General features: G+C 41.4%; 1 protein-coding gene across 4 annotated transcripts in view; it reads left to right on the top strand.

The window, feature by feature from the left end:
* The window catches only part of UTRN (utrophin), a 1374288-nt gene that overhangs the window by 510617 nt on the left and 846768 nt on the right, over nt 1–16903 (top strand). For all 4 annotated transcript variants that reach the window (XM_069235249.1, XM_069235248.1, XM_069235247.1 and 1 more), the window contains exons 34-37: nt 1981–2151; nt 9553–9732; nt 10327–10455; nt 10546–10716. In XM_069235249.1, the coding sequence (XP_069091350.1) occupies nt 1981–2151; nt 9553–9732; nt 10327–10455; nt 10546–10716 (651 nt within the window). The remainder of the gene's footprint in view (nt 1–1980; nt 2152–9552; nt 9733–10326; nt 10456–10545; nt 10717–16903) is intronic.

Here is a 16903-nt window from a genome sequence, read left to right as displayed (position 1 = left end):
ACCTGCAGTTCTCCTGCTATGACTAAAGGTTTATGACTAAAGGTACAGGCTGGCTGATAAAGACTCTTTCTAAAGCACATTTAGCCCACATATTATAATGCATGTGCTCTCTAAGGTTGTCGAACCTAAGCCACAGATTCACCTATCATGGAGATCCAGTGTTTTTGGGCCCTTCCGCTTTCTGCATTTGTATCTGTGCTTCCTCCTCCCAGAGGGTCCCAGTCCTGCATAACATTGTTCTGTAATACCTACGGGCCTAGTGGTTTCGTAAATCCAATTGCCTAATGGCTTCTTAGCTTACCATCTGTACTGTATGGTGACCAAATGACATCATAGGCGTCCTCGTAATAGATTTAGAAGACAGAAACTGACATTTAGACTATAAAGTCATGCTTCATTCGTAAAATTGAGATAGTGAGATGTGTGTTGTATTAAGAAGTTCTTGATAATGTTCATTTTGATGGACAGATGAAGGGAGAGGAATCTTGTGAGGGCTAAGACGAAAATGTAGTTAGTGGTAGTGCTAATGGGATATAGTCAGGGCCTAAGGTAACATGACAGAGTCTGAGCACTGCCAACTGCGTCATGTTGCAAACAGTTAATACACTTTTGCAGTTTGGTGCTCAAGTTTTTAGTGCTGTGTCATGCCCATATGTAAAAAATAAAGACATGGATGTGATTACTTTGTAAAACAAGTGGTCAAACCATCATATTTAAATTAGTTATACTTGTGTGAATGAACGGAAAGCCTCCAAAGTTTCTCCCCTTTCCTTCATAATAAAAACAGTAGAAATTATGTGGCCCTATAGCTGTATAGAATGCATTCTAGCCTTTGAACAAAGGCAGTTTATACATTTTGAAGAAGCTGAGCTTTGGCTCAATGTTACTGTCTTGTACTTTATTGTAGCCAGAAATGAAATCCCACATATGTTGGAACATAACATTTGATGTCCATATTGCAACAGGGGAAAAAAACTAAAGTAAAAATAAGGCATTTAACCTGTGCAAGAAAAGACTCTGTGATCATGAGGAGCAAGATCTTCAGAATTTCATCAATATTTATTAGACAGCCCCTTCAGGTAACCCTCATGAGATACAGCTGCTTACAATATCTCTATGTGCGTTTCATTTGTATCTAGGTTTTATATGATCACCTTGTTTTCTTACCCCAGCCTTGTTTGAAAAGGTCTTGGTGCTTCTGCATTAACTTTACAGTCTAGGGTCTACATTAGGGCAGCCACATGTAATAAGGGCCTAAGTTAGAATTTATTCCAACATTTTTGTACCTTTGCATGGTTGTTCTACAGTCAAACTCCGCCTGACACCCATTGGCTCAATACTAAGCATTTTGTGCTGCCACACCAGTTTTAACCACTTCCATAATATATATAGGGTTCGTTCCACAAGCGCAAGACCAGAATGTTAAGATATCAATGATATAAATTTGTATTTAGATCCACAGGAGGAAGCTACAGGGGAATGTCTAATGCTTTCTGTTAGCGCCTCAGATGTTCTGGCGCCATCTACAATATTCCTTCCTTTACAGTAAAATATTCCTAAAATATAGAAAGCATTTCTTTCTATATTTTAGGAATATCACAGAGCCATGCATAAGAGAAAGAGGAAATATTACCTTCAGGAACATTGTTACCATTTTCATGACATTGTTCACACGTCTCACGCCATTCAAGCAAATTTTGTTGTTGTTGTGTTGTCAGTTGTAAAATCTGTGGATGATGGACTCTTAGTTGAAAGGCTGGTCATCTGAATTAATATGGAGTTCTGCTCTACATCTTCCAGTAGTTGCAGATATAAACATACTGCCAGTAAATCTTCAGATATTACGATGAGTAGTATTTTGCAGACTGTTTCATTAACAAATGATGTTCCGAAGGCAGAGGCAATGGAGGATAGACTGTGTAAAATATAGCATATGATAACACAGAAGTAGTTCTTAGTTTTTTTATGTCTTTTCTGCAGGTGACCGAAGGGAAGCAAGATCTAGAACGTGCAAATCAACTGGCACACAAACTTAAGATTGAAACAACTACACTATCAGAATGGCTTTCTGCAACTGAGGCTGAGCTTGTCCAGAAATCAACTTCTGAGAATCTGCGTGCTGACCTGGATACAGAAATTGCTTGGGCTAAAGTAAGAATCATTGCTTACTTGTGCCTTTGCTGTGTCATTTCCATTTCAATATGCAAGTAAAATCTAAAAAATTACAACTGCTGCATAACGTTATTTCAATATCTTTGAAATATGTAAGACAGGTTTTTTATTATTATAAATAGCAACAAAACCTTTGTATCCTTAAGCTTTTAATACCTACAATTGATAGTGTATGTGTTTTGTGATTCTATTGTAATGGTCCTCTTTTAACTCATAACTTCCATTTGTTGTCATGCTATTAAATTATTCCATATAAAAAAATTAAGTAAGGATGGCCTAAAAGTCAATAACATCCATGCCAGACTTTTGCAAACTCTTAATTTGGGATTGCCATATTGTCAGATGGAGGATGTGAAACAGGGGTCTCCAACCTTTTTTGTAATAAGATCTACTTATATTCAATGAAAATTATTATGAGCTACTACTATTAGCGTTTTAATAGTGACTGCATCAGACAACATTATATTAGTGCCCATCTCATGCAAGATTATCATTCGCGGTCACCTCAGTACATTTTGCAGGGTTGCCAGCAATAATGTTAAAAAGGCTTTATCAATTTGGAACATTTCTAAATGGGTAATACATAACAGCTGGAGCTCCAGTGTGCCATGGTAATAATAAGTCCCCAACGCCTCATACACTCCGCCTATGCCAAAGCCACTTCTGCAGTGCCGTGACCAATGTAGCAACATGGATGAAAAACATCTGCCTCGAGCTTAACACCAACAAAACAGAAGTCCTGATCTTCGGGAAGAACACCTCCATATGGGACCACAGCTGGTGACCAGCAGAACTCAGACCAGCGCCCTCCATCAGATCACGCATGAACCCTTGCCATCATCCTCGACTGCCAACTATCTATGAATATACAAGAAAACTCAGTCGCCTCCTCCTGCTTCTACATCCTCTGTTTGCTCTGCCGAATCTTCAAATGGATCCCTACCAACGACAGAAAGACAGTCATACTTTTCCTGGTCACCAGCTGCCTTGACTATGGCAACGCTTTCAACGCCAGAGTGTCCTACCAGCTACTTAAAAGCCTCCAGACTATACAGAACACCGCAGCCAGACTCATCCTCAACCTCACCAAGCGCTCAAGCATCACCCCACACCTCAGGAACCTTCACTGGCTCCCCGCCCTGAAGAGATGTCAATTCAAAATCCTCACACTTTCATACAAGGCTCTCCACAACCTAGGGCCGTCCTACATCAACCATCGACTGAGCTTCTATGTCCCAGCAAGACAGCTACACTCCGCCTCACTAAACCTCGCGCACACATCCCGCATCCATCGCAGCTGCAGCAGAGGCCGCTCCTTCTCCTACACAGCAGCCAAGTCCTGGAACAGCCTGCCCCTTCAGCTCCGAACAGCTCTCTCCCTGGCAGGCTTCAGAAAGAGACTCGACGTGGCTTTTCAACTGAGACACAGCACCCTCAGCGCCCAGCGCGGGTGATAGTGCTGCACTTCACAAATGCTATGATTGATCGATCATTTTATATAACAGTGCATAATGTGTATTTCTAAAGTGCATGTTCATCGTTGGGGTCACCTTGCCGCTGAAAAAACATGTTTTATTGCTACCCCGATGAGTGGTTAGAAAGGTTGAAATGATAATTAGTCTGGAAATACAATCCTTCTTCTCCAAACTTCAGGTTATGAGTTCTGTTTAGTGGCAGCTTTGACTCATCTAAGGTAGTGCAGAAGGTTACTATGCCTGCTGCAAAGAAGGCACTATTTAGATCATAGAACAGTATTTTATGTGCAGTAATAGGTGGGATACTGCATTTGTCAAAGAGATCCTTTTGTTGCTGTGCAGTTCATAAGTTCCAATCTTAATCTAGCACAGTGAGCTAGGAACTGCCATCAGAGAGCTGCATGCAGACTGCATGGTGCAGGTTAGAAAGTTGTGTTTTCCCCAGTCTTTGATTATCCTAATTTTCCTAGAAAGGGTTTGTTTGGGTAGAAATAAATTGTTATTAGTAAAGTCATCCCTACCCATTGTGTTATGTTCTGAATCCTGAGTTTATACTTCCCCAGACCAAGCCCTCTTAAAAAGTGCCTGACAATATGGATGACATGTGACTCCTACACCTTGTATTCACCTATGTCTTATTTAACATTTTCGATACACTGATTACAAGCGTATGATTCATTCTCTCTGTTGTTTGTGTGATGTAAAGTTTTCCAACACCCTACGCAGTTAAGAGAGGACTATAAAACAAATTAGATACATGTGAGAGATAGGCTATGGAGAGACAAGAGACATTGCTAGAGGGATATATAATGAAAAAAGATTGTTGCATTGAGCGCCACCAGGGCTAAAGCCGGCCCTCGGATGACTTGTCAACATACATCACTCTATACTGAATCCCCCATTGGATCTGTTTAGGAACAATGGCAAAAAAATCATAGAATTATGAAATGCAAGCCACTGCTTGACATATTAAAGAAAGAAGATAGGTTGCTACCTAATACTTCAGGATGCACTGTTTTCATTCATGTCTATTTAAGATGCTGTTGTAATGATCATCAACCTTCATTCTGCACTGTCTTGACCACCTCTGTTCAATCAGTTGCCAGATTTGTGTGTGACTGGTACTTGAAACAGTTAAGCGAGTAGTGCCATCAACATTTCTGACCCACATCTGCCAGTGGAAGCGGAAAATATTCCTACACATCAGGGCCAGTATAAAGCGGATCTCTATGCTTTGCTGCTTAGGAGGCAAGTTGTCAGACATTGGGTGCCTCCCATCTCAGGTTCTCGCACCAGTCCCAGCCCATAAAGTAAGTAACCTGGGCATTATGTCTGATGCAGTACTTCATCTATCTCTACTCCGAAAACATCACCATTACCGCCAAGCTACCAGCTTGTGGAGCTAAAAGTTGTCTTAGTATTTGCTTAGTGAAAAAAATGGCCTGCACTAAAAGCTCTCCTCTGGCTCTTGATACTGTACGTGGGCAAATTCACCACACCAACCAAAGCCATGACCTCTACTTATTGAAACTTAATCTATCAACAAATCTCCAAATGCAAAAGACTTGGTATAAAGGATGGGTCTGGTACCCCCTTAACCTTTTCAAGTTAGTTTAGCTTTACTGCCTAGTTTCAGACCACCAATGCTCGATTACGTTTTCAAGGAAGCATTACCTAAACTACAAAGCAAGGCATGGGTAATGCAATGATCATTGGAATCTTACTGCAGCCGTAACAGTGATAAATGTCATACACACAAACAGCTGCCATTGCCTTAACTCAGTACTATTATTAAATAGGGAGACTGTCACTTTACCTTTGTCACCTTTTGTATAATTGTTTCTGCTGACCAGTTACAGGTTTGTTCAACCCTGAAGTGACAACCAAGGTGACATTTTGATGCTATAAGAAACATCCAAATAATCGGATCCACTTGCAAAATGTAAAAATGTGTCATGCTACCATTAATGGGTAGATGAGTTTTCATAAAAATCTAATTTGTCAGATTACATTTCTTTATGTTGCTATATCAAGATTTATGTATTTAATACTGCATTATAGATCACTGTCAGGGGCTATATTTGTTGTTGGAGATCCTGAATCTAAGGTCGAGGACCGATATAGGTAAAGGAGATTTACCAACCAGTATAGCTAGAGACAGATGGGCTTTAATGCTCTCGTAACATGGCACCCATGGAGGGTCTAAATTAAAAAGAGAAACACAAAGACTAGTGGAGGCTAGCTGATAATGCCCAAACCTGGGTCCCGTGCACGCTGCAACTGCAACCAAGCTATACCTGGCTGATAAAACCTAAAGAGGGCGAAACCAGTCTTAGGTTGTTTGTGTTCCTGTTCAGGCAGGACCTGACCTGGCAGATCTGGCTGGACGTTTCCCATTGGAGAAGGTTCAAGACTGATTTGCATATGGCAGGGTTCAAACTGAGGTAGCATTGGGTGTAAAATAACAATGGATTGGAAAGAGACCCAGAGTAATTACCAGTGGCTGAGATTAATTCAAGCATTCAAGCCATCAGTTTTTTGTTTACTTTAGTGAATCATATATGGTAACTTCACCCGGAGTTCCCTGCTTTGTTCTTTTCTCCACTTCTGAAAAAGCACAATGTCAACACTTCTATGTGCATAACTTTCCAAGAAGAATCTCTCACCGAGACATAATCTACCTAAGGTGGAACATGGGACTCTTGTATGTCTTCTCACTGCTGCCTCCTCTGCAGAAGATGATCAAGAACGACTGGGCTCAAGTCCTGCTAGTGGTCCCAAAATGGGCCAGTAGAGCGTGGTATCCGGACCTTCCGGACATGAGCATCTGTCCTCTGACCAGGTGCCTCTCCACAACATCTTTTTGTGCCCTGCGCTGGGATATGTTTGTAGCATGGCAAGGTTTCCATCATACAGATCCATTGCATGCAAAGTTGTTGGTTGTTTCGATTTTTGTGCTGCCTTTAGCCCAGCAAGACCTTGCTGTGAGCACCGTTAAAGGTTATTTGTCTGCCCTTTTTGCCTTTGCCAAATCAACCATCCTTCTTTAAATCATTGGTTGTGATGCTTTCTTTTCAAAGGTTTAGTTCATATGTTCCCACCTCAACCTTTTGTTGAGGTGGGAACATATGAATATATATGTACCCTGTTTGAATTGATGCATATCTGCACTTTGCATCTCCTGACACTTCAAACAGTCTTTCATATTATGATAACTTTAGCTCGTCTTGTCAGTCAGTCAAAAAACATGTTTATTTAGACTTGGTCTTCAATCTAAACCACATAAAAACACACAGTCAAACATTATTAATATTTTACACTTTAAAATCTATATAGGAAGAAAAACCTTCCTATACCAAAACAAATACTCTTCCACTTGCGCATAACTTACATTATTTATAAACCGGTCATGATTAAAACCCTTTTATAAACTCTTTTACCACTTCCAGAAATCTTCCTATTGCACATAATAGATACTTTAAGGTATTTCATATCAATTAAGAGATATTTTGTTTGCCTACTTTCTATAATACCATGTTTGATATAAATTGGTCTTAGAAATACGATACTGAGCATCAGCAGTTTTTGACAATCTAGAAGAACATGCATGCAATCAAAATTAGTCCACAAGAACGTTTTCCATGTGCATCTATTATTAAAATTTTCAGTTTCACTCCTATAGTATGTCTGTAGACAATGCTAAATTTTAACAGCTCCTGTCTAAGGAGGGGGGGGAGGGGTCGGTAAAGTTTCTGTATATGGGAACCATTCTCACTCTGCAAAGGGGACAACATAAATCCCGTTGATGATTTACCACTTAGATACCTCAAGTCATATTCTCTTGCTTGATCTTTGGTGAATACAGAGTTCCATCTTAGAGATAGATATTTGTAAGTTGTGGCTTTCTATATTTTTCTAATCCCCTACTTATATCTTTCAAATGTTTCCTAGCTCCCTCTTTCTTTCCAATTTAACACACTCAATACAGTCTCCTTTTTACAGAGGGTAGAGATCTTTGACTCTTCCCTATTTTCCAAACGTAACCAAAATATGAACACCTCGGCCTATGCCAAGTAGCTCCAGGCAATTACATCTAATTCCATTCTGATGGCCTGGACCATCGATGACTTTGGCAACAACAGTAACCTCTTTATGCACTTTCCTGCTTTTTTCCCCACTTGTGCTTACCACTAAGGCTTAGAATACGTACTCCATATTGGAATTGTCTTTTCTTTCTATGCCTGCCTTAGTGAACTGGATTCTAAGCTGCACGTGGGGTTATTTTCTCATTTCAGTTTTTTTAGTGATGTTATTCTAGCTATTTAATGATAAGCACCAGCATACAGATTGTTGTGCAGTTAGTTAGACTTAAAGAAAATTAATTCCTCTGACATGTAGTGAAAGGAATGCTTGGCTGTTTCTTGGTTTCTCTCTTCTCTGCGCATGTGACAGGAGCCCCTATAATGCATGCTTTTTTATGGTGCCTTTCTGATTTATGTAGGTGAGAATATAAGAATCTCAAATCATGAAGTTAACAGGCTAGTAGCTTGTTCACAGTTGGCAGGAAATTCAGATGTTAAACATCACCTAACAGCAGTATTCAAGCGAGGAAGAGAGATCCTGAGGAAATGCAGTTATTATAGAGATCTGGGAGTCACATGCAAGTTACACATTTGAATCCCTGCAGGCTTGGTCAGCTGTTTAGCCTTAGAAATTGTTAATTGTAATAAATTGGTGAAGGGTACCAAAGCCACCTTTGATTCTCAGTGCATTGAAGAGGCAAAGTCTAAAGCAGTAAGCTCTAAAAAAAAAAAAAAACTGAAACTTTTAACATGCTCATTGGAAGCAAGTGACAATGCAGGCTACCCAGACATTTGCTGCAGGATGCGCTTACGGGTAGGTGCTCAGTAAGGAGGTGGAACTATAGCTCAGCATTTCTTCAATGCTCTGGCCTTAAGCAGGAAGAATCAGGGTTGGCATAATGTGAAGAGAAGAAGAATAATTGATAGAGCATTTTGAGAATTGTTTCTTATTTCATGTATTTATGTAGTGCTTTGTGTTCAGCTTATAATTTCGAAGTTCTTTAGGTAGAAGTAAAATTAGTCAGTCAATATAAGTGGTGATTAGTTTAACAAAATCAGAAGTGCTATTTAGGTAGAGTAGCAGAAAGTTTGTAGGCTTGCACATTGCACTACTGATCTGTTCTCCCGGTCTGCTCTTAAATATGAACATTTATCTTGGAATAACTAGTATGACAGCACACACCAGTTTCCCCTTGCTTAATCTCCTTTACCCTGCTCCTCAGCTAATGTTCCAACAGGCCTTCTCAATCAGCCTTTAGCCAAGGCTGCCCTGATTCTGTTTTCACTTCCTTTAGCTCCCTCTCTCTCCCCCTCTCTTGCCATCACAAATTCGACCAACCACTCTTTAGCCTTTCCTGATCCCTCAGTCCTTCTCTGGGCCACAGTAACTGCATACCACCATTCCTCACTCATATACACCACCTCCTTAAGGCCACTCTCCTTCACATAGTCCCAGATACCTACAAGTGTCTCTTAATATTATAACCACACAGAACATTATCACCATGCTAATACCAAAACTACTGTTTTTGTCAATACCTGTTTGGTTTAGTAGTTTATAGATAATGTTCTTAAGTCAGTAATTGTTTTGTAAATGTTCTACTGGACTATGGTACCCAGGTTTTAGTTTGAGTCTGAACTAAAAGATTTTATTAGCAAGTTCATGCTTATAATGTCTTGCAATCACAGTTAAATATGTCTTAACAATGGGGATATTTATTACTGATTTGTGAACCATTCTCAGTCAGCATTTCTATACTTATTTATAAAAGCATAGTATTATTTCAGCAATTTCTGTTTCGTTTTCCTTCCTTTTTTGTTAGAATGTGTTGAAGGAACTAGAAAGAAGGAAGACTGATTTGAACAGTGTCACTGAGAGCAGTGCAGCATTGCAGAGCTTGGTGGAGGGCAGTGAAAGTGCTCTTGAAGATAAACTGTGTCTCCTCAATGCTGGATGGAGCCGTGTCCGCACCTGGACAGAAGACTGGTGCAACACTCTCTTGGTGAGCTCATAAAAGTAACAGGCACAGGACTCAATTGTCACTCACTTCTGCAATGTCAAGGGCATTCAGTTTGTTTCTCTCTGAGCCCTTGATTACAACCTCTGTGCTCACACTTCCAATTATAAGTGTTGCAATGTTTATCACACCTGTTAATTACCGTGTACTGTTAAAGCTTGCACTTCTGATTTCCCTCCTGATTCACACATGTGGAAATATAATAGGAAATTACTAAAACACAAACATTTTGTTGCAGAAATCACCAAATTCAGTCTTTATTCAGGTTCACGAAGAAGTAAATAGAACACTTTGACAGAGTCCTACTTGAAATCCAACACAGAATTTCTACAGCATAATGGAGAAAATTCAGTTGACTGTCCTTCCTTCCGTCATATGTAGTGCAGTGATGAAGACAGGAAATATCTTTTGATAAGAGCATGCAGGATCTCCTTGAAAGAATAGGCTTGGCATTAGGGTTGTTAGTAGCCCTGGTGTTTTTTTTGTTGTTGTCACTGTTGGCTTGCTGGTCTTTTCTTGGATACACTCATTATATCCAGTAGCATGCAGTTTAGTAACATGCCCTCTGGTTTTCCTTAGAATCATCAAAGCCAGATGGAAATCTTCGATGAGAATGTTGCCCACATAAGCACCTGGCTGTACCAGGCTGAAGCTTTACTAGATGAGACTGAGAAGAAACCTGCAAGCAAGAAGGAAGACACTGTGAAGGTGAAGATGTTACATTTTTGTTCACAAGAACATGCAAAGTTTTTCCCTCTTTGATATATTTGTACTATATCCCGCTTCTTTGCTTTCCAGCGGTTGATGTCTGAACTGGAAGATGTTAGTTTACGAGTAGACAATGTTCGTGATCAGGCTGTTATACTGATAAACAGCCGGGGAACTTCTTGCCGTGAACTTGTGGAGCCCAAACTAGCCGAGTTAAATCGCGACTTCGAAAAAGTGTCTCAGCACATCAAGGCTGCGCAGGTATGGTTCATAGATAGCTGCAGTGCTTGCCATAGTTTCAGTGAGGATAACATTTTTTATATTTTCAATCATTGTGTTTATTCTGGGTAAACATGCACAACAGATTGGAACATACAGGGAGTGCAGAATTATTAGGCACATGAGTATTTTGACCACATCATCCTCTTTATGCATGTTGTCTTACTCCAAGCTGTATAGGCTCGAAAGCCTACTACCAATTAAGCATATTAGGTGATGTGCATCTCTGTAATGAGAAGGGGTGTGGTCTAATGACATCACCACCCTATATCAGGTGTGCATAATTATTAGGCAACTTCCTTTCCTTTGGCAAAATGGGTCAAAAGAAGGACTTGACAGGCTCAGAAAAGTCAAAAATAGTGAGATATCTTGCAGAGGGATGCAGCACTCTTAAAATTGCAAAGCTTCTGAAGCGTGATCATCGAACAATCAAGCGTTTCATTCAAAATAGTCAACAGGGTCGCAAGAAGCGTGTGGAAAAACCAAGGCGCAAAATAACTGCCCATGAACTGAGAAAAGTCAAGCGTGCAGCTGCCACGATGCCACTTGCCACCAGTTTGGCCATATTTCAGAGCTGCAACATCACTGGAGTGCCCAAAAGCACAAGGTGTGCAATACTCAGAGACATGGCCAAGGTAAGAAACGCTGAAAGACGACCACCACTGAACAAGACACACAAGCTGAAACGTCAAGACTGGGCCAAGAAATATCTCAAGACTGATTTTCTAAGGTTTTATGGACTGATGAAATGAGTGAGTCTTGATGGGCCAGATGGATGGGCCCGTGGCTGGATTGGTAAAGGGCAGAGAGCTCCAGTACGACTCAGACGCCAGCAAGGTGGAGGTGGAGTACTGGTTTGGGCTGGTATCATCAAAGATGAGCTTGTGGGGCCTTTTCGGGTTGAGGATGGAGTCAAGCTCAACTCCCAGTCCTACTGCCAGTTCCTGGTAGACACCTTCTTCAAGCAGTGGTACAGGAAGAAGTCTGCATCCTTCAAGAAAAACACGATTTTCATGCAGGACAATGCTCCATCACACGCGTCCAAGTACTCCACAGCGTGGCTGGCAAGAAAGGGTATAAAAGAAGGAAATCTAATGACATGGCCTCCTTGTTCACCTGATCTGAACCCCATTGAGAACCTGTGGTCCATCATCAAATGTGAGATTTACAAGGAGGGAAAACAGTACACCTCTCTGAACAGTGTCTGGGAGGCTGTGGTTGCTGCTGCACGCAATGTTGATGGTGAACAGATCAAAACACTGACAGAATCCATGGATGGCAGGCTTTTGAGTGTCCTTGCAAAGAAAGGTGGCTATATTGGTCACTGATTTGTTTTTGTTTTGTTTTTGAATGTCAGACATGTATATTTGTGAATGTTGAGATGTTATATTGGTTTCACTGGTAATAATAAATAATTGAAATGGGTATATATTTGTTTTTTGTTAAGTTGCCTAATAATTATGCACAGTAATAGTCACCTGCACACACAGATATCCCCCTAACATAGCTAAAACTAAAAACAAACTAAAAACTACTTCCAAAAATATTCAGCTTTGATATTAATGAGTTTTTTGGGTTCATTGAGAACATGGTTGTTGTTCAATAATAAAATTAATCCTCAAAAATACAACTTGCCTAATAATTCTGCACTCCCTGTATATGCTACCACGAACATGAGGCAAAGTTTAAAAGTATGTCAAGTTTAAAAAATGTCTACAAAAACTGAAAAATTCTCCAAGTATTATTGTTTTGTAAACATTGGACATTGTGCATTTGCCCATGGCAGCCATTTCTAAGAGTTTGATCAAGAGAAATGAATTAAAAGTGATGGGGACAGGGTGGCCTAATAATTTTTTTAAACTTGGGTGATGCTTAACATTTTCAATGACTTTGAGAATTTCTCACCAAACCTGTGATCCTGACAGGGTCTCATCTTTGAGTGACCTTGCCAATAACACTGCATCATCATTGTGATTAAGGCACTTATGTGCGCGTGTACAACCATCTGCAGGCACAAACTGTGGCTTCTAATGCACAGAATCAATATCTGCTGTGTTTTACAGTGATTGGTGATACTTACGAATGTGGAAAATCTATATTATATGTGTATAAAATGTAGAAGAATGCTTGATTAAGGTGTTAGTTCAATGGAAGCCAACACTGATAATTTAGTGAGCACACAGAAAATTATAACTTTTGGGGTATTCTCAAACATTTGCAGTGTTGTGTTTCACACGTTACATCTCTGAGCATACGCCAGCTTCAAGTAACTGCTAGTATACTAGAAGCATAGTTCTATTTACGTGAAGGAACAAAAAAATTGAATATTTTTAGATGGATACTTAGAACCGAAGATTCTTCATCTTTGAATATCTCTTGGGTGCCAAACTGGATCCAGAATATTAAGTAGCTGTGCTCCTGTGTGCTGACAGGTTGCACTGTGTGGCTTCACCAAAAGCCATACAACACACAGTGGCAGAAGGGAGCCACATAAATGCATCACCCGTGATCATTGACATCCATTCCCTTCTTTCCACATCTTCAGAGGTAGATTCAGAGATTCACTCCCCCTTTGTCAGCCATCCAGTGACTCCTACAATTGCTCGTGAACAGTGTGCTATGGAACAATTTTCCCACAAAACAATACAAGATGATTCAAATCATGAAATGACGGTAGGCAGCAAATGTCAGTCATGGATGCACATGAGGTGTACCTTTTGTGCCTTGACTCTAGACACAAGAAGTTGTGATGTTCATGCTAGTCCTGCTCCACATCAGATGCTTGTTCAAAGTCAGTTCCAGTGACCACTCCACTTCCCACTTTAAATATTCAGTTAAGTTGAAGCACAAGTCTGAGTGCACAGCATGTAAGCGAGTCTTTGCTTGGGACTGTGACAGTGTGCATTTATGTGCTCTGCCTGCATGATATGCCCTCGTTGAGCAGAGGTCATGATTGTCAGGGTATCTTCATGCTGGGACTTAATTCTGCCTTATGATGTGTCTGACTCTCTACAGTCATGAGGGTTTGACTGCCTTCTCCAACCTCTTGGGTCAGCTCCTGACGCTGACTGGACATTCCATAGTGCTGACTTGGCCTGCTGCTCCCGGGAGGGTGAATTATCTGTCGGCTTGTGCAGTCCATGACTCTACTTGGGATCCACAGTTGCCTCGGCCTCTCTTTATTACTGTAATGATGCTTTGTTTAAGGCAAAATGTAGTTTTCTGTGAGTTCTGCACTGCAACCTGATTATAAACACAAATAAGTGTGGAAATGTGTGATCTCTGAAAGAGCCAAAGCTCATGGTTCTTGATTTTTGGAACGAAACAGTTATATCGTCTAAGCCATAAGGCTGCAATTTACTCTGTTCATAGTCATTAGAGTTAACAGGAAGTGGTATCTGAAGAAAGTCAAAGCTGCCTTGAACGTAGCCCTGCAGCCTGTGCTGGTGGTAGAATAATGTCTCTCCCGACTGGTGATTCCTGCACACCAACAGACTCCCTCCAGCAGTGCTTAGCACCTACACTGGTATCTTAGCTACATCCTAAAAAACAGTGGTGATAATTATTGCAACCTTTCTGTCATTAAAGTCTACTTTAACATTTGTTTCTCTGTACTTTACTTTTCCCTTAGCTGGCTGTAGTGTTGTGAGATGAAGATGCAACAAACTATGCACTTTTTTGTCAGTATACTTACACTTAGAATCATTGGTGCACTTAGTACAAAATAGAATGAAACTGCTGGTGTCGTGCCCCAGAACTGTTTAATGAAAAATGTTTTATGTTTTGATTGTGAAGGATTCTTATGAGAAAGGTTGGAAGGAAGAAAAAAGGCATTTTGTAGAAAGTACTTCCCCGCTTCACGTATATGCACTGTAGAACACCGTTTGACGTTTCAAGTAGTTTGACAGACCTTCTCATGGACATACCGCAATGTGCAACAAAACAATCCTACTACATCAAAAACACAGTAGTAATGTGAAGATAGTATAGATTTAGTATTTCGAGAAATTTAATATTTAAAATAAAAGCTAGACTCCAGCAAGATGTCTAACAGCACAAATGTTGTCCCATTTGTAAACCCATAGCAATTTTTGACCCTAATTGTCATAAGAAAGGCACATTGTGCAAAGAGCGTTCTTTCAAAGACAGTGATTCAGTCTCAGGGAACACATGGGACAATATATATTAAGGGACATGAAACCATATCCCATCAGCTTACTTAGTGTGTCCCATATTATATTACCCAGGCTAAGAACCTGTATAACCTTTAAGGTTGTGAAAGGACAACATCAAAATGCACATATCCTTTCTGCCCTGAACAATGGAAACTGGGTGGATTCCTTGGACTTACAAGACTTTAATTTTCTATTTTTTGCCAAAAACTTTATTCATACAGTTTTTCATGGTAATGACATAACCGATTCATCAATATGTTTTATAGTTTCTGTCACTTTAGTGTAGGCTGGTCAAACGAACACAGTGGCTGAGCGGGATGTACATTTTTATTCACCCATCCTGCAATCCCACATGTGTTACCTGCATTCACTGTAGGGCAGGAGCATTTTCAGTTTGCTGCGCTCCCTTGGTGGAGGTGGTGATCACAGGCATCTGGCCTGCAGTGAAGGGCCAGTCCCACATTACCCTACTTGCACTATGGGCCATTCTCTACCCCTGAAGGCTTTCCAGCCATCTGTTATCGGGGCTGAGCAGTTTCTCATGTGCACCACCACTGTTATGTAGTATTGCAACAAGCAGAACTGTGTGGGGTACTGGGTCCTGAGCCTAGAGGATTTGCATCTTTGGAGGTGGATGGAGAGATCAAAATAGCTTCCTACTTGCCAACCACCTGGCATGGTCCCTGAATGCCATAGCTGAAGAACTGGGCAAATGTTGTCAGGCAGATCAAAGTTGGCATCTACATTTACAAGTGGCATTGGCCTCTTTGACAGGTGCAGACAGCCCTGCCTAGATCTCTTCATCACTGTTGAGAATGCGCAGTGTCTGCAGTTTTGTGCTTTGGAGATCCTGCGATGACACTGATTAGAACATGGATTCCCATTAGAGTGGAACAAGGGACTGCAGCACACCTTCACGCCCCTTGTTAGAAATGGGGTCTCTAGTTGGCAGTCGGTTTGCACCTTGTCCAAGTAGTGACCCTCACTGTAGTCAGGATAAGGGAGATACCTGCTCAGATAACCCCTGCTCACCCCCTTGGTAGCTTGGCACGAGCAGTCAGGCTTATCTCAGAAGCAATGTGTAAAGCATTTGCACATAACACACAGTAATAAGTGAGAACACTACAAAAGGACACCACACCAGTTTTAGAAAAATAGTCAAAACCAATAAAAATCCAACATACAGTAATAAAGATATGAATTTTTTAAGATTTATCTTAAAAATACAGTTCCTTGAAGTCGATTGCTCCATCTGGAGCTTTCCCGGCATCGTGAACCTACAAAACCAACAGTTCAGGCCAGCCACTGCATCGCGGGCCGGCTGTGGTGTCGGGAAGACCCACAAACAGTACCTTGGATGTGCAGTGCGTCGTGATCCTCGCAGTGAGCTCCGGAGAGCGGCATCGGTGGCGTCGCAGTGTTGGTTCTGGAGTCGGTACGGGAGTTGTCGGGCCCTTGAAGTCACACGCGTTGCAGATTGAACTCGGCGTGGATGACATCGCAGCTTCGGTGCAAAGTGGGACGATGCGACGTGCGGTGCCCACAGGCAGCGGCTCAGTGACGGCGTTCAGCGACGTTGGTGAGACCAGGGCTGGGGTGTGGGGGGAGTGTGACGTGCAGTGTCCAAAGGTCACGGTGCAGGCAGCGGCGTCATCGTTGCTGAAGTTTGGGCTGTGGGACTTGCAGAAGTGATACGAGGCATCGGGTTTTTTATGACCTGGTGAAGAGGGGAATAGCCTTGTGGATCCTAATGTACTTTGAAAGTAGTTCTGCTTTGGTGCTGTTGGAATCTGGATTGGACCACCAACAAGCCATGCTCGCTGTACGGGCTCCAGTACAGCAGGTATAGGTGCAGTGAGCCTCTGGCGGGAGGTGCAGGGAAGCAGCTCCTCTGCTCCAAGGGAGATCTTCCCGGTTGTTGAGGTGCTCTGCAGTCCTCCAGGGGTTTTGGGGAGGGTGTCCAGCTCTTGGCAACGTTGGTTCTGTGACTGTTG

This window comes from Pleurodeles waltl, chromosome 5 (genome assembly GCF_031143425.1).
Source record: "Pleurodeles waltl isolate 20211129_DDA chromosome 5, aPleWal1.hap1.20221129, whole genome shotgun sequence".
In the NCBI taxonomy this organism is placed as follows: domain Eukaryota; kingdom Metazoa; phylum Chordata; class Amphibia; order Caudata; family Salamandridae; genus Pleurodeles; species Pleurodeles waltl.
This window is presented reverse-complemented; position numbering and strand designations above follow the sequence as displayed.